Source organism: Acipenser ruthenus, chromosome 7 (genome assembly GCF_902713425.1).
Source record: "Acipenser ruthenus chromosome 7, fAciRut3.2 maternal haplotype, whole genome shotgun sequence".
Classification (NCBI taxonomy): Eukaryota; Metazoa; Chordata; class Actinopteri; order Acipenseriformes; family Acipenseridae; genus Acipenser; species Acipenser ruthenus.
This window is the reverse complement of record NC_081195.1, coordinates 67,477,662-67,505,632: the sequence shown is the minus strand read 5'-3', so window position 1 is coordinate 67,505,632 and position 27,971 is coordinate 67,477,662. Positions and strand designations below refer to the sequence as shown.

At 40.1% G+C, this 27,971-nt stretch overlaps 2 protein-coding genes across 6 annotated transcripts in view; one reads left to right on the top strand and one right to left on the bottom strand.

Moving 5' to 3' along the window:
* The window catches only part of LOC117414633 (1-phosphatidylinositol 4,5-bisphosphate phosphodiesterase zeta-1-like), a 35,548-nt gene extending 33,846 nt beyond the window's left edge, over nucleotides 1–1,702 (top strand). The window contains exons 9-10 of the mRNA XM_034024388.3: nucleotides 801–950; nucleotides 1,620–1,702. Of these exons, the coding sequence (XP_033880279.3) occupies nucleotides 801–950; nucleotides 1,620–1,702 (233 nt within the window). The remainder of the gene's footprint in view (nucleotides 1–800; nucleotides 951–1,619) is intronic.
* On the bottom strand, nucleotides 907–27,729 carry pik3c2g (phosphatidylinositol-4-phosphate 3-kinase catalytic subunit type 2 gamma). Of its 5 annotated transcripts, none has more exons than XM_059027692.1 (33): nucleotides 27,599–27,729; nucleotides 26,311–26,783; nucleotides 25,723–25,802; nucleotides 24,967–25,124; nucleotides 23,887–24,004; nucleotides 23,142–23,253; nucleotides 22,431–22,501; nucleotides 21,863–21,926; nucleotides 21,173–21,298; nucleotides 20,340–20,370; nucleotides 19,549–19,732; nucleotides 18,850–18,972; nucleotides 18,523–18,651; nucleotides 18,149–18,263; nucleotides 17,937–18,070; nucleotides 17,287–17,475; nucleotides 15,753–15,846; nucleotides 13,074–13,168; nucleotides 10,537–10,717; nucleotides 9,751–9,858; nucleotides 9,403–9,495; nucleotides 8,744–8,873; nucleotides 7,622–7,758; nucleotides 7,365–7,534; nucleotides 6,704–6,860; nucleotides 6,049–6,158; nucleotides 5,725–5,902; nucleotides 5,120–5,238; nucleotides 4,626–4,722; nucleotides 3,841–3,910; nucleotides 3,494–3,596; nucleotides 2,762–2,887; nucleotides 907–2,525 (listed from the first exon to the last, which is right to left on the bottom strand). In XM_059027692.1, exons 2-33 carry the CDS (start codon nucleotides 26,773–26,775, stop codon nucleotides 2,483–2,485), a joined length of 4,110 nt encoding a protein of 1,369 aa, XP_058883675.1. In that variant the 5' UTR covers nucleotides 26,776–26,783; nucleotides 27,599–27,729; the 3' UTR covers nucleotides 907–2,482. The 5 variants fall into 5 exon arrangements, 4 of the variants coding, with proteins under 4 accessions (XP_058883675.1, XP_058883674.1, XP_058883676.1 ...); XM_059027691.1 differs by having other exon boundaries at nucleotides 3,508–3,596; XR_009329210.1 differs by lacking the exon at nucleotides 3,494–3,596 and having other exon boundaries at nucleotides 2,386–2,525.
* Between the last annotated feature and the right edge of the window lie 242 nt (nucleotides 27,730–27,971).

Here is a 27,971-nt window from a genome sequence, read left to right as displayed (position 1 = left end):
TAAAATTATTCGTTTTTTTTTTTTTATCAGAAAATGTCTACAAATGACTTTTCCATTGTATGATGTTGCCTGGATCTAATAAAAAAAAGTATTTCCTTTTTTATTTTATTTATTTTTTCACCCGAAGCGGCATTTTCTTCAGCAGCCTCAGTGCAGTCAAGCTGATTGAGTGATAGAGTGAATAAATAAAACACAAGGCTGCTGAAGCAGACGATGTTCTGCAGATGTTAGGACAGGACTGCATTTTTAAAGTTATTTATAAACTATAGATGCACTGAGAAGTTGGACAAGTTGCCTGTTTTGTTTTAGGGATGTCCTGCCCTATTCTAGGGGCAGAGGAACTTTAAAAATGAAATTGGTAAAACTAGTGCATAACAAACTTAGAAAAACATCAAACTGATAAAAGCATGAGCACAAACATTTGCCTGCTTTACTTAAATCCAATTTGTATGGGACGAAACAACCTCTTATAGATTGAATACAATGAGAAAAGATTTCCACTGGGAAGTTTCACACCACTGCCTCCAGACCTCTTCATAAATCACTCACTCAGATCTCCTGTGAAGATTGAATCCAATCCCACTAGCGCAGTGGAAGTCCAATTAAAAGACGGAATGGGTTAAAGATATGTGTTGCTGCTGCTGAGTCAATTAGAGCCTTTGAGACCCCACTTGACAAACGTTTGGGGTTAATCAGCTGCTCTGGAACTGGACGAGCATCGATGGGCAGGGTGGCCTCCCCTTGTTCGTAAATCTTTTTATGTTCCTAATATTGCCTCTTTTTATTTACTTTTTGAACAGCCATGAGTCCGCGATGGGATGAGACCATGACCTTTGCCATACAGGTGCCGGACCTAGCCTTGGTGCGCTTCATTGTGGAAGATCAAAATGCAATTATGGCAAATGAATTCATTGCTCAGTACACCCTGCATCTTACCAGCATGAACCCAGGTAAAAGAAGAAGGAATTTTTGTTTGTTACCTTAGGAAGCTGCAGTTTCATCTTTTCGATTGGGTTGAACATTTAAATGTATTGGTGTCTAAGTCCTAAGTTTAAACTGCATTCCCTGCACCTTGGTGTTCCTAGCCCATACTGGCAGTGTTACAGCAGCTGTTTCTATTTTCTATAATAATTTGATGGATTTTTTTATTTTGGAAGGCCATATGAGCTTCAGGTAGCTCGTTTTCAAAGGCATACTAGTACAGCAGCAGGTTACATGTTTCAAAAATAAAAATAATAAAAACACATAATGACAAGACAATACACAAAGTACACATTCAATTTACACAGTACATATACATGGCCTTTTTAAGTACTGGAACTGGAAGTTCTTTTAAACAACAACAAGAGGTGTCAGATCTAAGTTGTGTCACTATAAACCCCTAGATATTTAAAAGTGTCAACTCTCTCCAATGGTGTAGTATTACAAGTAACAATAGAAAAATTTGAACTAGTATTTTGTATCATGTTCTCCGAACCAAATAGCATGATATTTAAGACCATATTCATCAAACCATTTTGAAGTTCAAGAAAATCACTCTGTAATATCTTAAGCTTTAAGCTTACGGTTCCAGAGTTAAGACTTCCTTCTGGTCACTTTGCATCTGTTTTGTTTTTCAGGATACCGCTGGGTCCCTTTGCTTTCTAAGGAAGGCATCAGTCTTGACCCCGCATCATTGTTCATTTACGTGTGGTTCAGCTAGAAGATCTCAACATGGCAAATCCGCAGTCCATCAACTGAGCAGACCTGCACTGCCTCTCCTGAGCTGCTGATCTTACTCGTGTCAATGCAGTACGAATGCAGGGCGGTTTAAAAACGGCTCTTCACTCGCTATACCAAATAAAACACATTTCATAGACCAGTGCATAGTTGGACTTATTTTTAACACCATGTAGCCAAATAAAGTTTGTAAAAATAAAAACAATCTTACATTTAAAGTCTTAAATCCATGGTCTGATTACAGTTAGTCCCAACCTACATCTCAGTACCTGGAAGGTACCTGGAAGTAACAGCAACTCATTTCAAGACATTTTTTTTTTTATGTTAATAGATAGATAGATAGATAGATAGATAGATAGATAGATAGATAGATAGATAGATAGATAGATATTATAACAGTTCTCGACAACTGCTACTTTGACAAAGTGTATAACTTATCTAGAAATGAAGTGTGATTTTATGAGCTATGCTTTGTTTTATTCAGTTCTAAATGATTTAGTATTATATAATCCATTGTTACAACATGTCAGTGGGGCTAGGGTTTGCAGTCCTAGGATCCTGGACAAGCTATTACCCATTCTATCTACCTAGATCAGGTAATACTACAACTGCTATTACTGTGACTACTACAACTACTACTTGTGGAGTGCTGGTCATACTGAACAGTCCCCCAGTGGATACCACATGTCTTGATTGAGATTCACTTTACCCAAAGGTATGTTTGTGGCTGCGATTGATGTCTGAGTGCTTTTCACTGTGACTTTCAAAACACGGCCCTGCAGATAAGAAATGCCCCTGTATTCAATCTGAAAAAACATAAACAAAATGAATGTGTTCTTTAATATACTTTTTCTGTTGTATGTAAAACACCACACATCAAAAAGAAGAGATAGTCTATAATAAACCTGTCTAATGCATACTGTAGCCTACCCCTTTAGGAGTTATATTAAGCTACTTTTCATATCTCTACCCAAAGTAGCGGATATCCGCTCAAGAAAGCCTTCCTCATTGCTGCAATTCATTAAAAGGATGAGTCACTTACAAGCATGTTGAACGTTGGGTTGAAGTTGTGTTTAACCACTCCTGTCGTCTTCTTGGTGTCATAGCCAGGGTCTGGTAAGAGGCAGGTTTTAACACAGGCATCCGGAGCAGAACCGTCTGGGCATTTCTGAGGAACAATAAATAAGACTCCTGTTCAGAGGTTTACCCTTATAAAAGTGTACCATGGTAAAAGCATAGCAAAGGATAAAAGAGTTGTGATGGAATGGTAAAGCATAGGTAAGCATGGAGAGGTACAGTAAAGCATTAAAAAATGTGGTAAACTATGATAAATACCATGGGGAAAAGCATAGGAAAACTGCAAAATTACTGTGAAATTTTATTTTGATACTTTTACAAGGGCATGGATGGAAAACCGAGTTCATTAATAATACATGGCATGAAAGTTCTAGTTGTGTCCATTTTTTTTTACGTTCGCAGAAAAGTTGTTTAGGTTCTGCTTAAACTCTCCTTTATGTCTGGCTTTAAGACTGTGTGGAGCTGCTGCTGTCTGGCAGAGGGCAATGTTACCAGGCGTGGGGGAAGTCCTATATTCTTTGGCTTTTCATTGGCTCTCAGCACTGGCCAATAAATGCTCTGGGGATGAAACTAATGAAAGCATAACCCTCCTCACTCAGGATCTGTGGGAGTCACCAGACTCAACTTTCACCTTCATGCACACCCTACTAGCTGCTATGCTAAATATTTAATTCCAAAGAGAGAAAAAAAAACGCACAGCCATAGACATACAATATTTTCAATGTGCTTCACTAGTATAGCAAGCTTGTTATCTTCATGTGATATACACAGCTGTATGTGTGATGTGAACTTCCCACGGCCTGGAAGGTAAATATGGAAAAAAAAAGATAATTATGAACAGTATTTGTATTAGGAATTGCTCTATATTACCAGTGCAGATAAGTGACAACCTGAAATAAAACAACACTTACTTAAAATGACTATTATTATTTTGACATGAAATGTGTGCTGTACATGCTATACTTTCCACCTGAAATAATGCTTCATACAGTATATCATTTTAGTACAGACAGCCTGGCAGGTACTGGAAGCTGTGTATTTTACCTGGAGGGGTGGGTTTCAGTAAGCTGGCTTGCTCAGGACCATCCAGGAAAAGCCTGCAGACGAGTTCACTCTGCAGAAGAGTGATTGGCTGAATGACAGATTCTTCAAGCTGGTTATCACACTAAACCGATATGACACGTTTCTGTTGGCAACACTATTGGTGACATTCTTTGGTAGCATATACTTCCAGACAAAACCTACCACCTTGTGCCAGAGCTCTGTTTACTCCTCTTGCTTCTTTCTTTTATCAGTGATGTATATAATGTATACGTACTACAGTTCAGGAACAAATACAGAAACCGGTATTACACTTAGGATGCAGAACAATATTTTTTTTTTCATAAGTGACCGACCTCTCCATAAGAATATACATAAGAATATACATTTTTAATTAAAAAAATGAATCCTATTTTTGTTAGCAAACATATTTTGTAGCAACTGATGAAGTAAAACATCTGACAGCTCACCACTGGCCCACATTATCAACATTCACAGCTGGCCAACCATGAACAGTTGGCAGACACTGTTGCCCACCACAAAGATTTTAAAACTAACAAGCTGCAAGTTTGACAAGGGAGGTTGCAGGGATTTCTCCCTCAGAAAGTTTCTATGATTTCTATAGCTCTCCCACGGGAATGTTTAAATGTAATAGTGAATATGACTACAGACATGCTAGAGTGCAGATTGTATGTCTTGGTTTTGTCTTCAATCTGTTTTGTTATTCTAGGTGCACAGCACAGGTTAGACAGCACTGCAGCAGTAGAAGCTCGCCTCTCTGTACTTACACCTCTGCACGGCCCAGTGAACAGCTCCTTCAGATAATCATTCAGCAATTTCATTCGTCTCTTGGGCGTGAATGATAACCGATACCAGGAGGGAAATCTGAAGTGCGGATAGAAACACATGAGACAAGCGGTGAGGTCACACAAGTTCAAGTAGAAGAAAGGGGACGTGTTCAAGAGCAATGTTCCCTGTTTGTGTGGGTTGGAATAGTTTATCCAAAATCAGTCCTGGTGAAGCTGTACACATTCCCCCCCACACACAACACTGCAGACCATATGCTGCCCTGAAGGACCTTCACGGCGGCCATTCACACTTAGTCACGCCACAATAACTGTGATATTTATACCACGTTGATCATTAAGATTAATCTCTAAATTGAATCACTGTAGCATCCCTATCTGCGATTATCATGCATTCAATCTAGTGAAACACCGGACATACATTACTGATACACAGAACTAGCAGGAGGATGCAGAGCACAGAATGGGTTCCTTACTGTGGAAGAGCAGATTCCACAAAGTGCTTCTGTAGGTTGTTATGGAACTGATCAAACTGACTGAACGTCTTCTCGGCCATGAGAACTCCATTCTCTATTTTTACTTGCATTGAATAAAGCTAGAACAAATTGAAAACATAAATTTATACATAAATACATTTATATATACACATATATAGTTCAACACTTTACATAAAATGAACATAACATGAATGAACCTACAATTTGTAGTTTAAAGACAAAATGTACAATACAGAAGAATAAAGGAAAATAAATGGATAAATAGACTTAATACTACGATGCCTAAAGGGATAAATAGAAAGGAATAATAGATTGTTACATCATTAACTATGTAGTAAATGACATCACAAACACACTAATAGATTTAAATAGAAATAAGTGAGTATAGTTACCATGGCATTAAAAGCCTAGACATACCTCCACTGTTTGTTTTCAAACACACTTTCCCTTGACAAAGGCATGTTAAATATATCAAAACGTTGGGAAGTGGGCTCTTATATATGTGTGTGTGTGTGTGTGTGTGTGTGTGTGTATTTGTATGGCAATCTGCACACACATATTCATAAACAAGCTGGGAGACTTACAATGTCTGTGCCCTTTACACAATAGCCCAGAATGGAGGCTTCTCGAATTGCTCTGTTAGTTTGATTCAGAGCTGCCTGAACAACTTTGGATTCCCTCCCTATGGAAGCTCCTTGTGCAATACTGTGAATGAAGAAGTTCAGTTTCACAGGAACACTCTCCAAACTCTCTTTTATTTTACTGTCAATACAAAAAAAAAGAAAGATTCATCAATGTGGGGAATTCGTACCAATGTCTTGGATCCAGATTTAAACTTGATTTTGTTTTACATGGCAGACATGGCTTTTGTCATCTGAAAGCAGTGGGTTTGGAACCATGCAGTGTACCTTGTAAAGTAGCTTGTTGCTTCCAGGTCAGACTCGTGGGGTCTGAGGTTATTGCACACATACTGGAGATCTTGACTATCTTTCAGCTCTGGCATGCCAGCCGTCAGCATCTTTAAGACAAGGAAAATAAGAAATGAAAGCGTGACAGAATGCTGTATTTGTTTATAAAGCCATAAGCTACTGGTGAAGTTTGCGTACTATTACAGTCGGCCACAGCTGAAAGGTTATCTCCTCATTCAAGAGGTACCATGGGCCTCCGTTATATATTATGAGGTTTTATTAATTGATCTAAATATTGTTTAAATCATTAAAAGGGGAGTTTCAGAAAAAGCAACATCTCTACCAGTGCATGTCGGGCTTGTAGGTCCAGTTGTTAATGAAGAGGGCTAAATACCAGGAAGTCTGTGTTTCTAATCTACGCTTAACCACTGACTAACTGTGTGTGACCCTGAGCTAGTCACTTAACCTTCTTGTGCTCCGTCCTTTGGATGAGATGTCCTATTGCAAGTGATTCTGCAGCAGTTGTTGATGCATAGTTCACACCCTAGTCTCTGTATGTCACTTTGAATAAATGGATAAATGACTATGGTGGCTCCATAAATCTGAATCAATCCTGGACTAAGTAGCTCTGTGAATCTAGCCCTGTGTGTCTCACCAGCTCCAGCAGGCTCATGAAGAGCTGGGTGTGTTTCCTGATGATGTTGTAGGCCTGGCAGCAGAGATCAACGAAGCGCTGGAAACGCTGAGGATTCCGGCCTCCTTCCGTGAGAAAGTAGTGCATCTCCGAGGTGAAGATGAAAGGAGCACGGTCCCTGCGTTCAGAGAAAAATGTGAAACCCTGTGTTGTAAAACTTTAAATTAAATCTTACAAATCATAATAATCCAACTAAAATTTATTATTTTTAAGAACAAAACCAAACCAAAATGATTGAGACAATCACTGGATTTCCGTAAGGTGCACAGTACCCTGTTTCAACCCGTCACATCAGGACGCATAAGCACTTGGATTTAAAATCCTACTCTTTTTGGAAGATAATTAAGAGGGTGTTCTGTTTAATATAGACTAGACTGCCAATTCTTTCTTTGTTTTAGACATTACAATTTTTTTGGAAGTTTCTCCATTTTCTTGCTAAACAGATATAATGTATGTTTGTGTCATGCTGTAAAACCAGTCAACTGACTAAACGACTAAAACGTTTTTTAGGCCAAAAGACAATTCCACTTAGTCACGTGACCAAATTACACACATATTCAGGCTTTGGCCTAATTAGGCCATAAGTATCATTCATATTTACCACCACCCAAAGTGCACTCACCTTTTTATATTTGCAAACCTCTGAGCATGCCCCAGGAATTTGGCGAAGTCGATGTGAAAAAGGTGGCCGGTAGGTTTCAGCATGATGTTGTCGTTGTGCCGATCACAGATACCCAAGACAAAGGTGACAACACACCACCCAGCGCACGAGTGCAGGAAGTTCTCCAGGGCCTGAATGTGTGTGAAAAGAAAACTCAACTACCGTGTAACTTGCGGGGTAACATGAATTTTGGAAAGAGAGAGAGGCTTGCATTCTACCTTTTCGTAGTCCTCTGCTGTTTTGTTGCACAAGTGAAACCACTTCTTCAGTGTACCATCCTTCAATGGTCCTCTAATTCCACGTTCTTGTTGGATTGTGGCTAGTGTTATGGAATCTGGAACCACTTCAACTAAGCCTGAATAGGAACACAATATGTGCAAGAATGTTGCATCTAAAGTAATGTGTAACCTGCCCTCTTTTCTGACAATAATTGCAAATAAATATTTATGAACCAGCAAGAGTTCTAGTGATAACATGTTTAATTCAACTTTACAAAGTGACTATCCATACTGAATCTCATTTTGGAATCTAAGAAACCTTCCTTCAAATCCAACGGCAGAATGACCGGGCAAATTGCACTGTTACAAATCATGGTGAATTACACTGTTACAAAGCAAGCTTAGCAGAGCTTGATTTAAAGTGTAAACATACTTTATTTTTCCATACAGTGTACTTGTTTTATAAACAGAATACTCATACACAGAATTCACTGCTTATTTCACGTGAACCGTGTGGGCTCGTCCGGGTGATTCACCCGTCCTAATCATGGAATACATACAGTACTTTATGAGTGTACATGGGATCCTCTATTTCTTTCACTTCTATCTTTACAAACGTTTATGCTGGTATATCATGGCAAAGACATGTAAAAATGTACTACCCAAACACAGTGAACTCATGGTAAAGCACAGGTAAGCGGGCAAAGGTAAAAGCATGGAAAACCATGGTAAACACATGGCAGATACATGGTATTATTATTATTATTTATTTCTTAGCAGATGCCCTTATCCAGGGCGACTTACAATTGTTACAAGATATCACATTATTTTTACATACAATTACCCATTTATACAGTTGGGTTTTTACTGGAGCAATCTAGGTAAAGTACCTTGCTCAAGGGTACAGCAGCAGTGTCCCCCCACCTGGGATTGAACCCACGACCCTCCGGTCAAGAGTCCAGAGCCCTAACCACTACTCCACACTGCTGCCCTAGATAAAAGAAAACTGTAACTGACTGTATTTTTACTATGGTGAACTTGTTGAAGGGTATTTAGGTTTCATTCTGATACCTTTATTTTGGACTGTGCACTAAAAGCGCTTGAGAATACACAATGACAGACCTGTCCTTTTTCCCGTTGACATACACCTGTACATAACCATGCACATGTCCAGTCCCTCCTGGAGCCAGACTCTGTTCATCACTCTGACAAACTGCAACACCAGCATGTCCCTTCTCAGGTCATCTCCCGTCTAAACAGCAGATTGAGATTTAAACAAGGCCTTTGGAAGACAAGCATTTCTGATACTAAGACTTGACTGAGTGAGGAGATGCTGGGGAGGTATGGAGCTTATTTTGTAATGGCAGTTTCTGAAGATGGACAGATCTTAAGGATTTAAAGAGCTTTCAAATGTTGTCGGCATCATGAGGCACTATTTAAGAGGTTGATGTTGTTGTTAAAGCAAGCAAGGGACAGTCATAGGCAACATGAGAAAATTGTAGAATAAAAAAAACAGGTACAAGTTTTAATAATCATTCCAAAAGGTTCCCTAACTTTAAAATCTTCCATGGCAGTGCAATGGAACTGCAATGATGCTGCAGCTACAATGTTAAGATCTATCTGTAGAATATCATCACATTCGCATTCTGAACCATACCAATTCCAGTGTGGGGCTGTGCCAGGACCACTGTTCAGTATTTGCTTGGGAATAGTTCAGTAATACAATGCATCCCTGACTGGTCAGCTGGAGTCATTTGTACTTTCTGTAAGCCATACCTCACCTTGCAAATCACATCGACATTTTTGCCCAGAGGATTAGCATTGATAAAAGAGACCTTAAGAGGGGCAGCATTAGAAATGAAATATGAACATTCCTGAAAGAAAAAAAAAAGATAGAATGACATTGAATTACAAGGAAGGAAGTGTCAGAACGCCTGTCTAATTTTATAAGTGTCTTGTAATTGTTACAGAGCCAGGGGGCTTGAGCTGGGAAATATCGAGTCATTCACAACATGTCTAACCTGTGTGTTTGTGTCTTGTGTGAGTCTATTAGCTTCTATAGAGGAGGGTAAATGTGAGACAGTCTTGCCTAATAATGGATCTGAGCACAGGTAAGAAGGACCACTTACACCAGAGTCCACTCCCTGGACCACGACAGCAGGGTTCAGTGGAAGGGAACACAGTTTCCCTCCCTGAAAGTACTGGGCAATTAGGACCTTTTCCTTGTTCAGGATATCCTGTGGAAAAGAACAGAAATGATTCATTCCAAAAAATACGTTTTTTGTTAAACTTCACACTGGCTAAGAATCTTAACATTTGGCATCTTCTATTGCCTATACCAAAAACAGTATACTTTCCTTCAGGCAGCCTAAAAGAAAGTTTTGGTTACAAAGATAATTGATCTTTCTTTACAGTATTTCTAGCAGTTTATACAGTGGCCAGATTATAAAAATGTTTATTATTATTATTATTATTATTATTATTATTATTATTACAGGAGATGGATTTTATTCACATAAACACTGATGTTAAGTTTTTTTTTTTTCTTTTACCCAATGTAACACATACTGTACTACATTGGTGTCAGCTCTATTGTTCATTCATAATCTGCAACCCCAATGCCCTCGCTAACCGTGTGTACCATTAAACAACAGGAGGGGTGGGATTGTAAGGAGACATTTCACATTGCTGTAGGTTCACTGGGTAGGGGCCCCCCTAGTATATAAAACTGTTTGTTTTCTTCTGCTATTGCTAGGCAGTTTTTGTTTGTCTATTCTACTAAGTGCTCACTACTGTAGAAATAAACCAACAATCCTCCTGGTGGAATTCCGTTGATGACCTGTAATCCTGCAAGAGAAGACAACTGTAACATAAGATAACATAAAATGACGGGCCGCCCTGTCCTGGATACAGACCGTTCTCTTTTGCTTATCCCCTGTTCTGACTTTCTCTGCCACCTCTGCCAAGACGTTGACCAGCTTCCTCTGGCTTTGGAGCTCCAGTCTGAGTGCACTCCCAGTACAGAAGCGGAGGCCGGCGAGGATTTTCTGATACCAGCTCCTGTAATGCAGGTCATCCAGTGCATCCTCCAGCAGCCTGACAGGAAAGGGGCAGAGCCAGCTCTCAATGACAGGTTTAGTTATAACTGTAGAGATGGTGTGCTGAGTCTTCCTCACCCCGACGTGGGGCCTGGTATGATAGAATATACTGATATTGACAACGGGAACAGTCACACAGGCTACGGCACAAAGCGAGCGTTTGGAACTGACCATCTAGGTAGCTTCCTTCTTATGAATTCAGCCCGTGTCAAGACCTGAAATTGATTTTTTAAAAATGTTTTGGAACAGCAGTGGACGAGGAGGTTATTAGTGTTGTGTTTAGTGTGTCTTCTAGAGCAAAGGAAATCCGTTTGCCACAGGTCTGGTGTGTGGAGGTCTTCAGAAGGACACTAGATGCTTTGTTCAGGAGCTGCTCTTCAGTTCTAGTTGTCTGCCATAGACATGTAATGTAGGCTAGATCTGCCAAAGTGTCTTTATATTAGTAAGCACCAGCGCCACCTAGTGCACTGTGGGGTATTGCAAAGAAAACAAAAGGAAATATAAACCAAAGTAGCCGATCAGTAGATGGTGTTGGCTCTGACTCTAATTAAGACACTTGGACTGATCTAGCCTGTATTACATATTTCTAGAACAACTACGACTGAAGCGAAGCTCCTGAACCTGGGTAGAAGTGCCTTCACACTTGTAAAATACAATAAGAATCACTCAGAATGTTTGCAAATATCATGGAAAGACAAGTGGGCAGGAAGAAAAATGTAATTACTCAACAATTAAAAAACACTTTTTGTTGGAAACAAACACGGTTACTTTATGCAGGGCAAAGCTGATTTTTATGCAGGGCAGGAGCACGTCCTATAAGAATAAGACGGTTTGCAGGGTTTTCGTAAATACCCTGAAGCAAATTCACATTAAAACAGAGATGATGGATGCGTGTGAACAACAGCTGAGGAAGTGCCTCTGGCAAAGGGTATCTTTTCAAAACAACAATAGCTGTGTATTTAAACAGTATTACTTGATTTCTGGCATTTCACAGCACTAGGTTAGTCAGAGACATTTATAAGATCTGAAGCACAGCCATTGCTGCATTAGAAGGTGAGCTGCTTGGGTGGTTATATCCATCAGTGTCACTTAAGATCCTGTGCTTTATTTTCTTTGCAATTTCAATGGCCCAGAAAATACAGCCGGCCTGTGGGGAATCTAAAGGCAGGAATATTTATATCTATTTGTTGGACGAACCAACATAAAATATGCCTGTGACTGTGAATAAAATAAATGTCACCTTCCGTGCACTGAAGATATAGTTGGGTTTAAATGGGAACCAACCTACAGTATATTCAGGGTTCAGTCAGAAAAGATAATGAGCAAGCATGCCATGAAGAGGAGGTTTCCGTTTTGATGTGAAATAGCTGTTGTGCATTTAAAGAAATAGTCAAGGGGGGGGGGTTGGAGATATTCTGGAACAATGTTAACAACCAGGGGTGTGCTGATACTCACATTCATACTAGTACTCATGACTGCCTTTAAGTAAACTGACAATGATAACGTCCGCGTCCCGGATGAGAGGAAAATTCACCTCCAAATCGGCTTTTAACACACTCAATGCGGGCGTCAATTGCCACTGATTGGTACTCAGTTGTAAAGGAGAGGGAAGGACAGCTTTTCTTGTTCTGAAATTGATTTATTAACGCCTTTAATACATCTTAAAGGCAATCCCAAGTACGGGTATCAGCACAGCCCTATTAACAGCGCCTATGTATAGTGCTGTGTGCAGTGCTTTTAAAAGTGCCATCGCTGCTTTGTAAGAGCAATTAGAAATGTACAACCTAAACGTTTGCAATCACAGGTAAAATCTGTGAAATGTGTGCTTCCCTTTCCAGCTAAAAAATCCAGATGCTTCTATAGAACAGGCAGCAGCAAGATTTCATTTATGTTCCTAAAACCTGTGTGTGGACACCTGAGCTGTGACCAGACCAACTCCTTTCATCTAGATAGCTTCCTTCTTATGAATTCAGCCGGTGTCAAGACCTGAAATTGATTTTTTAAAAATGTTTTAGAAGCAACTACAGTATGTGTGAATCCGATGCTTTCCAATGGGCCATGATACTCAATGAGGCTGTTTCCACATCTCACAACTGCAGGGGCTCTGGGTAGGAATTCAGAGTCTAATTCAATGCCCTCTCTAGATTTCAGCTGCTCATAGCTCCAGGTGGTTTGAGGTACAGATTGAGTTATGGGGAATGTATTCTCAGCCACACTAGAACTTCCTGAAAGGAGAAGCGAGCAGCTCCTACTCATGACAGTGAGTCTTGTTTGACAGACGAGGGGCAGACAAGCACAAAGACTGAAAGAAGTGCACAGTTAACCAGAGGAGCAGGGCTCAGGTAGAATCTTACCAGTATAGCTGGTGAGCAACCCGGACATCTTTCAACAGCCTCTCAAGAAGGAACTTCACCAGGGGGCTTTCCAGATCCCACTCAAACTTTAAAGCCTAATGGAAAACAAACAAGGAAATATCACATACAGGACATGCAATGTATATACAGGTATGTCCTCAAAAAACCTATGGAAATTTCAAGGCAGATGCATGCAAGCAATAAGAAAACCATTTATCCAAAGCACCTCACTGATATTTGGATTCATTTTAGGTGTTGTGCAAGAATCATCAAGTCAGTTCATTAAATGCACAGGATAAACACGCTGTACAGCACGAAACATTACCACATTAGGAGAAAACAACTATATAAAACAATTTATCACACACATATGTTTTGTTAAAAATATACATTCTTATTAACGTTATTACCTGAGACAAATGTCCTTAATTAATAGCTAATAAAATAATACATTTAGCACAGAAGTACGAGCAAGAGGGCAGCAGTGTGGAGTAGTGGTTAGGGCTCTGGACTCTGGACTCTTGACCGGAGGGTCGTGGGTTCAATCCCAGGTGGGGGACACTGCTGCTGTACCCTTGAGCAAGGTACTTTACCTAGATTGCTCCAGTAAAAACCCAACTGTATAAATGGGTAATTGTATGTAAAAATAATGTGCAAAAAAATAATAATAAATAATAAAAAATAAAAGTGATATCTTGTAACAATTGTAAGTCGCCCTGGATAAGGGCGTCTGCTAAGAAATAAATAATAATAAAAGAGGGCATACGTGGAAATGTAACTTTAGAACAGAGGGTAGGAAGCCCTGTTTTACACAGAGAGTTATAAATGCATGGAATAGCCTGCCAGGTGAAGTAGTAGGATCTAAAACACTGGGAACATGTAAAAAGAGACTAGATCCTGTGTTGTTAGATGAGTTCCCCCCAGTAGGGGAAAATGGTGTGCTAACAAGGGGTGAGCCTCGATGGGCTGAATGGCCTTTTCTCGTTCTCAAACTTTTCTTATAATGTTTCCCATTATTTTAAAAACATTCTCAGATGTATTGCTAATGCTCTGTGCCATTCATGGTCATTTCCAAACCATGCTTTTGTCAGGATTTTCCAGCAGCCGCTCTTTAGGTGTTTATGAACTCCCCTGTATCTTTAAGCCTGCTAGCTGAAAGCTTTCCCGTGTGCCAGGGCATGTTTGATAAGTGAAGTTTGACTGAACACACAAGTCAAGCCACCTTTAATTAGAGATGCCAAAGGTAGAGAAGCTCCTGTGGGCACTGCCACTGTCAAAGGACATCAGCCAACCTTCAGATTACAGGCTATAGAATTACACAATAAAAATGAATATACAGTAATGTAATACAGAGGTATAGTGCTTCATTACTAATGGACATATTTTAATTTAAGAGAAAAATAAATATTATTTGTACTGTATAAAATACTTATATGTGCCTGTGACAAGCTGGCTTGTGGTGACGCCAGACCCAGAAGAGAACGGACAGTCAGACAGCACTGGGGAAATGAAAGCGCTGATGTGCATTTAATAATAACAAATAAAAAGGTGTTCACAAAAAAGAAACATTTATACAAAACAAAACGGCACAGCGGCCAAACAGACAAACAAAACAGGCACGAAACAAAAACAAGTATGGTGCGGGAATAAACCAGCATGGGTAGCAATCGCTTTCTACTCGTGTAGCAATTGCTTTCTACTCGTGTAGCAATTGCTTTCTACTCGTGTAGCAATCGCTTTCTACTTGGATAGCAATTGCTTTCTACTAGGGTAGCAATCACTTTCTACTAGGGTAGCAATCGCTTTCTACTCGGGTAGCAATCGTTTTCTACTCGTGTAGCAATCGCTTTCTACTCGTGTAGCAATCGCTTTCTACTCGGGTAGCAATTGCTTTCTACTAGGGTAGCAATCACTTTCTACTCGGGTAGCAATCGCTTTCTACTCGGGTAGCAATCGCTTTCTACTCGTGTAGCAATCGCTTTCTACTCGTGTAGCAATCGCTTTCTACTCGGATAGCAATTGCTTTCTACTAGGGTAGCAATCACTTTCTACTTGGGTAGCAATCGCTTTCTACTCGGGTAGCAATCGCTTTCTACTCTGGTAGCAATCGCTTTCTACTATTGACTCTCTTGTCTTACGACTCACGTCTCGTTCCGCCTCTGAACACGCTCACCCCTTCAGCCAAAGCTGCAGGTCTTTTATACTGTGGTCGAGGGGTCAACTGACTATCAGTTACCTAATTTACCCATCAACCCCTTTCGGCACGGGGTTTCTCAAATGCGTGGTCAACAGCCAGTTCATCAATAAGCATTCACTGTTGCCACGCATTCTCAAGATTTTATCTGGATGGAGCATTTTAAAACAACAATAACAATAAAACAACGTGTTTTTAAATACACACAAAACAGCCCATTTAAATAATAATACAACAAATACAAAATAACACAAAACATAATCTGCACAGGGGTGGGGAGTACCCCGTCACGGTGCCATTCAGCAATGTGTTCTGTAATGGCTTTCCAGTGCACTGTGTATTGTCTGTTTGGGATTGAATAAGTAAAGTGTGATAAAGTTCAGCTACACTTATTGTCATCATGTATGCTCCCTCCCTTTGAAGGGTTAGCCGTATTTCCAATAGACCGAGATGTGCTTCATTGTTCAAGAGGAGCGGCTGCTTACCTGGACCAGCTGCGGGAGACACTCTTCTATTTCCTCATCACAGAATGTCTCAATCTGCCCCACAGCAGCTTCACGAACCTTCTGATCTGGAAAACTGGGGAGACAGGACTTTCACAAATAGGCAACAAGATAAGGAACGGTGTGGAATGTAATGTAGATTTACAATCTTGGTTATTCCTTTTATGCACACAACGCAACTGATAACTGATAAGATTTCACAGCAAATACCTGCAGAGCTTCCAGGTTTCTTCAAGCTCATAAAGCGAAAACAATCTGAAATATGCAAGAACTATTTAGACTGCTCATGTTGTGTGTCAGTAAGCATGCTGCTTATTTAAAATCTTAAACTGATCAAGTCACTCTGAGAAACATGTTTAAATGTGCCTGTTTAAAACATGCTTTTAACCAAGTGTGAGCGAGCCAGAGTGGTGAGGGAGTTGAATGGTGAGTAAACCATTTACAAGGCTCTGAAGCTGGGGTTGGAAACCTGTAGCACCATCTCTTCCCCAGAATAGCTCCTTGTGAAACAACACTAATTTGTCTAGCATTGGATACAGAACCACCAGCCAACCAAGCAACCGTCTTTTTGTTTCTACTATTTTCATCACAATGAATGGAGTTTCCATGGTATTTTTGCAGTTTTACCAGGCTTTCCCCATAGCTACACTATGTATTTACCACAGTTTACCCTGGTTTGCCATGTTTTTTTTTTAATATACTTTGCCATGCCTCGCTATTCTTTACAATGCTTATCTATGCTTTACCATGCTTTCGCTGTGCTTTATTACACTTTGCTATGCTTTTACAATGGGACACTTTTATAAGGAGTGAGGGGTTCTCAGGTGACACACTTACATCCTTGTTCTTGAACAGAAGGAACTCAATTGCTCAACCATTCCAGCAAAGGAGAACAGAGAAATGTATGCGCATTTCTACCCTGCAGGTACAGAATGGGTACACTGTACCAAAGAGGCTTGCGATATACAGTAACAGCCCCATCTAGTGTCTTGGTTTTTTGTTCCTCGGTACACAACATCAGCAGTGAGTGTGTTCAATTCATGTGCCCCAGAAAACAGGGTACAAGAGGATCCATTGTAAACTAAACATGAGAGAAATTGATGCTTTTATCGTGCGCTCTGTCTGATTCTCTGCTGTCGATTCTGGATAGATCATTACTAACTATTGCCTCCTCAAGATTAATTATGGGGAAGTGAGACTGGGAAGTATATCAGTGTTGCACAGGATCCAATACAGACTGTTTCACCAATAGGCTTCAGTGCAACAGTAATATTCTTCCCCACTTCCTCCCTTCCTCACAATCAGCCTTGGATTTCAGAAGCAAATTCAAATAATTAGGAAGCATGTCATAATGAACCAAACAACAGATGTTTACACAGAACATACATAACAGGATATTAATCAGGTAAGAAATTAAATACTGGGAAAACATGCATTTGGGTTCCTAGTTCTTTATAAGATGCATGTCAGTCTATTTAATATAGCAAGTGGAGGTGAGGATTCCTACAGAATGTACCTTGGTGTAAGAAGGGCCAGTGCCTCCAGCGGGCTCTTGAAGGTCCAGCTCTCCAGAACCCTGTATATGTCCGGCAAGGTGTCGCGACTCCAGTCCGGTGCGCTGCCCAGCACCAGGGGCAGGTACGTAATGCCGCTGTGACAAAGAAATCTGCTGCTCCACAGAAAGTGTTTCTCATTTTCCGAGAGGCTGTTGAAAAAGATTGATAAAGTTTGCTTTTGGTATGGCGCCCTGCTTTAGTCTGCTGGCTGTTTCACCTGCTCCTTTTTGTTATAACCCATTAAGTACCAAATATATTTTTCCTTTAAAAAATCAGAACACAAGCTGTATTTATGTAATTTTATACATTACATTAAGATTTAACTTTTGCAGTTAACATAATTAGAGAATTCTATCATAGTAGTATAGTTAAAGAGAAAATGTAAATGACAGGTTAATGCCAGTTAAAAATGGTTAAAAAAAATTACAAAGCAGCCTGTCCTCAAATGAGGACAATGGCACTTAATGGGTTAATGTAAAACACTGATGAGTACCAAAACCTGGGGCACCAGTAAGACAGCCCCACAAGGTGTGATAACAAATAAACAAATAGAACTTATCCGAAAGAACCCCACACAGGATAAGTTAAATACAAAGCTTCCAGTACTTACAGGGTGACGCACTGTTTCTCAGACACCTGACAAATCTTTTTAACAAGCTCCTCTCCGGGAACAATCATGTAGGGATCTATTGGAGCAGGAGCGGGTCTCTCAAAAACCTGCTTCGAGGCCCCCGGGAAGTCAAGCTGAAAAACAACACGTGACTTTCAGTCCTCTGAGCAGGTCTAGGGTGAGACTGTCAGATTGTACCATGAGAAACTTACCTGAAGGATAACCTCCGCTGGTTGGGTCTGGCTATCAGCTGCTCCAGGAAACACAAGTTGTGGCAAATCACTAGACTGAACCATACTGATCAGCATGGTGTCATGCACCAGCATCCTGGAGGAGACAGTGAAGAAGAAGATGAATATGAAGGTGCAGAAGAAGAAGAAGAAGAAGAAGAAGAAGAAGAAGAAGAAGAAGAAGAAGAAGAAGAAGACGACAAGTATAGATGCTGGACAAAAAGACAGACCTGCATCTCCCCCTCTTCTAGGTCTGTTTCATTCACAACAGTAAAGACAGCTGAGCAACAGTGATGACTCAATTGACATTCCCCGATTTTAAAGTATTTCAGTTTTACAGTCTTCCTTTAACCTACTGCTTGGTGTACAAAGGCAGGGCTGCCCATGCTAGGGGCTCTGACGTTTTGCCCTGCTTGGAGCCGAACAGCCTCAGCATCAACATGGCTTCAAAGGGCAGGCTGCGGATCTCCACAGGGAATCGGATCCTGGGAAGAGAGGACAGTGTCAGGAGAGCCTTCAGAAGAACGATGTGCGGGCTGGTAGTAAATCTATAAGGACTTCTGGGAAAGAACTCTCGCTCGTCCAGCTAGTTATGATTTTTGTATGGGTTTCTATGGGATTGGATATGTCAAAAAGGACAACATGTGAATAGTGCTGGTGAATTCCCCCAGAGCTATACTTACTTCTTGTTCCATTTTACGCTGTAGAAAAATGACGTTGCAACAGAAAATTTCTCAGTCTTTTTTGTTTTACATAATTCCTTTCCAGCATACGTCAAGGAACAGGACACAGAAAAATACTGAAAGCTATGGGTGGAATAGGAAAAAAAAAGAAAACAGTTGTTAAAGCATGTCAAAATTACCCATTAAAGTGTAAATATCTTTTCAATTGAAATTTAAAGAAAACAGACAAATACACAGAAAACGAATTCCAAAGAAAACAGCAGACAGTTTTGTCATTTTACTGTTCTAATGTTCACATATTGTCAAACTCGTCAAATAGACACTGCCTCTATCATGCCACTGAGTGTCTTGTGTTGATCTTGCTGCGAAGTTGGGATGTTGTAGCCAAACCTAACCCTAACCCTAACCCTAACCTTGAACAGAAAGCATACAAATCATATTTCTTACAATGTACTGTGACACATGCACTTACAAACTAGCCTACCAGGAAGCTACAGATTTCTGATTTCTGGTCCAAATCTATATGCTATCACTGAACTGGAGTGTTTTCTCTTAGATGCTATCAACAATTTGGTGCTGTTTGTTTGTAAAAAAAAACCAAAAAAACACCAGAACAATGTAAAAGTGTCGTGGCACAGCAGGAACACAAGCATTACACAAACTGAAAATAAATCCTGGCGTTTCGATTGCTAGTCTCACCTGTCAGTCCACTGCAATGGAAGCCGGTAGGCTGCGTGGACAGTGAATCTGAGCGGGTCTGGATTGTGTTTTGCTTCCGCTTGTGGAGGACTCGACAGGGCCTCCCCTACCTGGAAGTCTGAATTAAAGCTTCTGAAGTAGATTTGGATGAGTCTGCAGAGAGCCTGGGAGAGCGCTACCACCGCTAAAACACAATGACACACAACAACATGGGAGAGTGCTACCACAGCTAAAACACACAACAACATGGGAGAGTGCTACCACAACTAAAACACACAAACACACAGACACACGACAACATGGGAGAGTGCTACCACAGCTAAAACACACAAACACACAACAACATGGGAGTCCCAGAATAGAAGCCAATTATTAATAATAAAAAGTGCATATTATAACTAACCCTTCATTTTAGATGCAGTAACCAGGTGGTTGCAAGCACTACACACACATTAATATGGTGAAACCGTTTTGTTGCCGTAGTTTCTTTCCTCCCAGTGGAATGGAAGGACTGTCAGCTTCCTAAGACTTTTATGACAGTAAATCACAGAAACATGAAATAGTTGTCCAAAACGACGGGGCTAACCCCTCAAGAGCTTCTATTGTGGAAGGACGATAAAATCAGATTTAATTGGAAAGATTATAACAGCAGCCCTTGGCATTGCAATCTCGATCTCCTCTATCATTCTCAACCCTTAATTGAATGAAGCTCTTCCTTTAGAGCAAGGCTTGATAAGAGATGCTGTTCATTTGTATTCATTTCTTTCTGTCTACAAGAATGGTTGTCTTACCCGCTTGGCAGTCGGAAATCTTCTTGGGACTCTGGAAATGCACAGAATACGTTAGTCAGCGTTTGTTTTAATGTAATTTTCTTTGTAATTGTTCGGGTTATTTGAATTCTGATTTATTTGTATTCTATCTAATCTTTCTAAAAACGTTTAAGCCAGGGAGTGCTCCGTTTTAGAGCAAATTGAATCGAGATGAGAACATGATGGACCAAGCACAAGCAATGCTTCCTAATTCCCCAGAAGGCATTTGTCCAATTATGTCACCTCACTACAGCAATTCCCCACAACAGCCCAGGAGAACTGAAGGTCAGTGGGTGTCCTCTGATCCAGCAACCTCCCTAACCCACAGAGCCAGTGCGATGCTCCCCGTGGAATCCACAGAGCCAGTGCGATGCTCCCCGTGGAATCCACAGAGCCAGTGCGATGCTCCCCGTGGAATCCACAGAGCCAGTGCGATGCTCCCCATGGAATCCACAGAGCCAGTGCGATGCTCCCCGTGGAATCCACAGAGCCAGTGCGATGCTCCCCATGGAATCCACAGAGCCAGTGCGATGTTCCCTGTGGAATCAGCAGAGCCAGTGCGATGCTCCCTGTGGAATCCACAGAGCCAGTGCGATGCTCCCTGTGGAATCCACAGAGCCAGTGCGATGCTCCCTGTGGAATCCACAGAGCCAGTGCGATGCTCCCTGTGGAATTCCCAGCAAAGATCGGCGACTTCACACAGTCAGGGTGGGAAATCTGTGCTGCCCTGACTGTATGTTTTTATTTAAAATATCTCCAGTTTTAATTATGACCTGTATCATGAGTCTTGTGTTCAAAAAACAAAGAAATTCTACCAGTTGTCTTGGTTGAATTCTTTGGAGCTCTTCAACGGCGTTTGTTATTTCGTTTGTCTCCACAAGCGAGAGCAATGTGCAAATGGTCTGAGCCTCTTTAATTATACTCTTCACATTGCAGCCAAACTGTGAAAAAGAACACATGTGAATCAATTCAATTAAACTCATTGCTCATTGTATTTATCCAAGTATGTATTATACAGTCAGCTTGCAAAACTACCAAGAACAAAATCAGTTGGATGTCACATTTACTCTATATACTTTACCACAGTATTTTTGCATTTTTCACATTCTTACATTATGCATTTCCTGTAGCATAGTTTACCCTGTTTGCCGTGTTTATTATGCTTTACAATCTCACGCTATTCTTTACCATGCTTACCTATGCTTTACCATGCTTTCACTATGCTTTATTACACTTCACAATGCTTTTACTATGGGACACTTTTATTAGGGGCAGCCTATTGGGTCATTTTGGGCCATTTTCAAACTGAAAGTCAAGGAACATATTTTTATTTTAACCTGGCACTGCAGATCCAGGGTTTGATTAGTATCTTTAAAGCATGGTTCATAGCACAGTGGTACAGCTGCCCTTGTTCTAACACTGTCCCTTCATTTTGATCCATTGATTTGCCAGTACAGTGCCACTGCACTGTCCTTAAAGATTGTTTAATAGGGCTTAACACAAACCTTGCTTTTCATCAACTGGTCCACTTCATCTCTGTATTTTTTTAAACTTGCTTCAAGGCTTTGTCTAAGGGAGAACAAATGTAATGTCTGTTTTGGTTATATCATTAAGCCTACAGTACAAACTGAGAAAACAGGTAAACAGGACTTAACTAGACAGGTAGTATAGTAGTGGGCTATGTTATCAAACCTTTAACTAAAGCTAGATAGTAAAAAAAAACGTTTGATAATACAATAGTCCGGAACAGTTTAATGCATATTAACAAGTATTTGATACATAGAACTACATTCCTTGAAAAGTAAGCTTCAGATCTCATTAAAACAGTTTGTTTAATGTTCCTTTCCTATTCTATGGTGTTCTGAGTGGTTCTGGGTTCTGTTACTCCCATACTGAGTTCATATCATCTTTCTCTAGATCTGTCTTTACCTGCTTTGAGCTGCTCTGAGCTTGTCTGGAGAATCTGGACTGAGCATCTATTCAAATCAAAGCTGCAGTCTGTGCTGCATTATTGCTTCATATTCAGTGTGCTGCTTCATGCACATCACTAGACACTGCGTGCACTTCTCTTACCTTGACGTATTCAATACATACGCTCGCCCCAACAGCTGGTTTAAATGAAACGGGCACCTGTCATCTTCCTGCTGTGAAAAGCAATCAAAAGAGTTAGACCAGGCATTGATAACAATCCATGTATCTTCAAGAAATACTGGCATAGTAAAAGCTAGGGCTTTTTAATGAAAGGAGATTCTACAGCACGCTTTGCTTGGATAGACTGAACACTTTTCATTACACTTTCTTAAAACAAGAATGCCGTCTTTACAAACGCCTTGAAATGAAGGGGGGGGGGGGGGGGTTAAAATAAGTACCGTTAAAATAAAGCGCTACTCTAGACTTTTACCAGGAAGTCCTGTTCAATAAGATCAATGCCCCTAATGGTAAAGAAATGCAAAATGTGCTCTAAGAGTAAGGAATACCAGAGTCACCAGGATGTGATATAAGGTGAATCTAAGCAGATAACAGGGATGGACATAAGAATCCAATTCCAGGTTTTAATGCAAGTTTGATTAGCAACAGTGTATCGGTAACAAGTTCAGGTGTGTCTTATTACACTCATAGTAAAACCAGGAATGGATCAAACTGCCATGCAATGGGAGTCTTTTTTCAATTCCTGTTATTTCACTCCTAAACCAATGTGTTGTTTAATCCATCATCACATAAATACTATACATGTGAAAAGCCAGTATTATTTCAATTTTTTATTTTTTTCATAAATAAACTTACAGTGCGAGCCAAATGCCTTTTATAAGAACCACGTGTCATTAACATTAACTGGATCTCAGTGTTTAACTTCTGATACATCTGAATCATTTCATGGCTTTCCAAAGTCTGAGCACTTGAAGACAAAAACACAAAACAAAAAAAGAAATTCAGTCATAGGTGTTCAATTAAATAAATACAAATAATGAAATAACAATACCTAACTGTTTTGATTAACAATGTCAAAAGCATCTCTATGACACACTCAAACACTTTGATATTATTATTATTATTATTATTATTACTATTAGTAGTAGTAGTAGTAGTAGTAGTCGTAGTAGCACTTTACATTAAGTGTCTAACTACTGTGTATTTACATAGTAGTTACTTACACATAATTACAATGTTAATAATAATAATAATAATAATAATAATAATAATAATAATAATAATAATAAACGTATAGCTCCTATGAAGGTGTCCAGATTCTATATATTTAAATATCAAGAGCAACTACAGTCATACCTACATAAAACAAAAGCTTCTTATTCTTCTTCTTCTTTTGGGGATTTGATTTGTCAATCAAAGGGTTAAGATTTTAATAATGCCACCAAAGCTCAGGGCTTTTGACCTTTTGGTTCCCTATTATTTTTAATAAGGCCATGTTCTTTATATAACTCTGCACCAATTAAACTCATTGAAATGCTAAGTCACTTTAAGACTTCTCTGGGTTCGTTAAGTCCTGTTACTCAGCAAGAGAGCAGCTTACTTCTGTAGAAACTCATCTGAATGACACAGCTTGAGAACGTACTGCTCCCTCCTGGCAGACTGAATTACCGGCATGTCATCAATGATTTGCTCTATGAAGTTCTGGACTGTCCTATCAGCTGGAGGTTAGAATAAAAAGTGAAGGAACATAATTTATTTATTTAGGAACATAAATCACTCGTATCACAGCAGTCCCTCGGTTGAAACCACACCCTTGTCCCTCCCCTAGGTCCTTTCCTCTTATGGGAACTACACTCATCCACTCTGATAAGGATCTGGGCTTTTCAAAGCAGCCCAAAGAGTTCTAAGCACTTTTCCAGGTGACTCAGCAGTCGGAACTTCCCAGAACTATTGCAAAAGAAAGTAAACCAGATCTGTCTGCACTGTCATTTGAAAAAGAAAGTAAACCAGATCTGTCTGCACTGTCATTTGAAAAAGAAAGTGCAGACAGATCTGTCTGCACTGTCATTTGAAAAAGAAAGTAAACCAGATCTGTCTGCACTGTCATTTGCAAAAGAAAGTAAACCAGATCTGTCTGCACTGTCATTTGCAAAAGAAAGTAAACCAGATCTGTCTGCACTGTCATTTGAAAAAGAAAGTAAACCAGATCTGTCTGCACTGTCATTTGAAAAAGAAAGTAAACCAGATCTGTCTGCACTGTCATTTGAAAAAGAAAATAAACCAGATCTGTCTGCACTGTCATTTGAAAAAGAAAGTACACCAGATCTGTCTGCACTGTCATTTGAAAAAGAAAGTAAACCAGATCTGTCTGCACTGTCATTTGCAAAAGAAAGTAAACCAGATCTGTCTGCACTGTCATTTGAAAAAGAAAGTAAACCAGATCTGTCTGCACTGTCATTTGAAAAAGAAAGTAAACCAGATCTGTCTGCACTGTCATTTGAAAAAGAAAGTAAACCAGATCTGTCTGCACTGTCATTTGAAAAAGAAAGTAAACCAGATCTGTCTGCACTGTCATTTGAAAAAGAAAGTACACCAGATCTGTCTGCACTGTCATTTGCAAAAGAAAAGTAAGCCAGATCTGTCTGCACTGTCATTTGCAGCGTCCAGCTCTTTTACTTACGTCTTGTAGTGTACATCAGTTGGTAGGGTAGCCAGTCTGTGAGCACCCACACGCTCAGCAGCGCTTTATTAAGCAGCTTCTTGTGCACTTGAGTGATGCGACTCCAGATCATCCCAGGATTGGATTCCTGCTCGGAATGAGGGTACTTGGACTTGATTCTGAGAGATACAAGGTGCAGAGTCACAAGCAACACAACACTGGCACAGCGGGTCCCGTTGGCAAGGAAATGAGTCAAACGTGGAAAATAGGTGGGCAGCAGTGTGGAGCAGTGGTTAGGGCTCTGGACTCTTGACCGGAGGGTTGTGGGTTCAATCCCCAGTGGGGGACACTGCTGTTGTACCCTTGAGCAAGGTACTTTACCTAGATTGCTCCAGTAAAAACCCAACTGTATAAATGAGGAATTGTATGTAAAAATAATGTGATATCTTGTAACAATTGTAAGTCGCCCTGGATAAGGGCGTCTGCTAAGAAATAAATAATAATAATAATAATAATATAGGTAAGAAAATTAGAAGGTAAAGAAAATATATACGAAAGGAGAGGGTGGGTTTGAATTGCAGATGTGGCGATTCCTTAAGTGGGAATCATTTTCCCTTTGGTGCACTCCTCTGTCTGTGCTATTGCCCTCCCTGCTCTGTGTATAAACAGAGAGGATTTCTAGCTTGCAGGGCTGCTGATCCTGCAACTTCCATAAGCACCAAATATCAGTAGAATCAAGAAAAAAAAGCAGCAATTATTTAAAAAGCTGTTTCTTACTTAGTAAGTGACGTGCAGAATGCAGCAACTCTCTCGTTGCTTCCTTGCGGGGTCTGCACTAGTGTGATATGCCACGGGTCCTACAGACTCAGAGCAAGCACTTCTTCAATGAATCAACCATTTGATTACTAACTGAATGACAGGTAACTGGTTGAGTAATAGGCTGTAAACCCACAGAGAGCATCTCAGAGAGGAACAATACACGGTTTAAAATATTCAAGAAAAGTTACATCTGGGACACAAGTTTTTTAAAAATATGTTTATCTCTATGAAAAAAAAAACATCTTGCAAAATAAGTCTATGTTTCTTAATCTTTTCCTTTAATATTATTTAACAGTGTACAAAAAAAAAGTTTATACTCCTGCTGGGTTCTGGAGATGGTAACACAACATGGTAACAGAACATGGTTTGAATTAAATAAGGGGGGAAAAACTACACCGTCCTTTAACGTGTCTGTACAGGTTTGTAATTGACCGTTTTCTGTCCAATCATGTACACTTAGCTGCTGTGGCTTAGTAAGATGATTATTAACAGTTAACCACCCCCAAAAATGACCATTATATTCAAGCGGGACCAAAAACCACTTACTTGAACTACTGTCATTGATCTTGTGGATTTGCTTGGTTTGGAAGGGTCATAAGAGAATTTTCGATTCGGGTAAACGTGAGGGGCAGTCAAGTGTGCGTTCTCATCAGCCTTTACTGCTGAGGAAGCCTTCTCACCAGCATCCTGAGCATTATCTGCATTAGTGAACCATGCAGTCCCTCTGTGGGCAAGCCCACTACCTGTATTTGTGTTTCCACTAATCTGTGCCCCCTGTCTGAGTTGGCTACTTTCAGAAGATGCAAAATCCCCCTCTGATTGTAAACCTTGTGGGAGGTCACCGGCCAGCCAGGAAGCTTGTGCATGAGTGCTTCTCATTGGATCAGGGGTCGGCTGCTCAGCACAGGGCCCTTCTTCAGTGGAAAAGTCTTCATAGCCATGGTCAGGAGCCCTGTTATAAACATCAACCTCTTCATTGAGGTGGTCTGCACCTGGCTGAAAAGATGCCATTTGAGAACCTGGACCAGAGACAAATCAGGGTTTAGGTTTTGCATACAGCCCTTATAAAACTATACTGCGGTATTTTAGCAGTTTTACCAGGCTTTTCCCATGCTTACACAATGCATGTATTGTATCATAGTTTACCCTGGTTTGCCATGTTTATGAATATGCTTTATTATACCTCGCTGTTCTTTACACTGCTTACCTGTGCTTTATCATGCTTTCATTGTGCTTTATTACACTGTGCTGTGATTTTCCTGTGGAAAACATTTATAAAGGAGGCTAGATCAGCCAAAGTGACATCATATTTGTAAGTAGCAGCTCCATCTAGAGCACCGCATTGTATTGCCAGCAAAACAAAAGGAAACTTAAGTGTCTTATCACTGTATGGCACTGGTCTTACTTCTATAAAGACTCTTGGCTATTCTAGCCCACTGCAGGCAACTGGAACTGACGAGCATAGCAGCTCCTGAACTCTGGCATTGATGTGGAAGTGAAGAGTACAGCAGCTCCTGAACTCTGGCATTGATGTGTTTGCAATAACCACTCGGAATGATTTCAAACATCATAAAAAAATTAAGATGTCAATAATAAAAATAATATATATATATATATATATATATATATATATATATATATATATATATATATATATATATAGAACAGTGAAATTTGAAGCCAATTGCTCGCCATTAAGTCAACTTGAAAACTTGAAATGGAAATCTCTCAAAAGTGACACAAATGTCCAACACATTTTTTTAATGATTTTTCAATGGCAATTAAAATAATAAACCCAACACCACACACCACCCAGGATTTCAGCATCTCTTACCTGGTGCTGGAGGTAGCAGCACATCTGCAGTTCAGTCTGCCGCTGATGAAGGGAAGAAGTGGGGCTATAGACTTTCCTCTCCTGTACGAGTTCATTTTGGTAATTCCTGTTCAACCTGTAAAACTGTTTGTCTGTTTTTTTGTTCATTTTTTCCTGTAGACATGACTTAACCTTTGAGATATGTTTGCTGTCATTCCTGAAATCTCTCTCTCTCTGTGACAGTAAATGGTGCATTCTCATATTTCCCGTACCAACTGATTACATTTGACAGGCTTCCGTGAAGGCAGCTTTTGGGCCTTGATAGTTAAACAGTGGAAGAATGTTTTTTGCATGTTACAAGCACGAGGAACCAGAACTGCTACAATATATATAC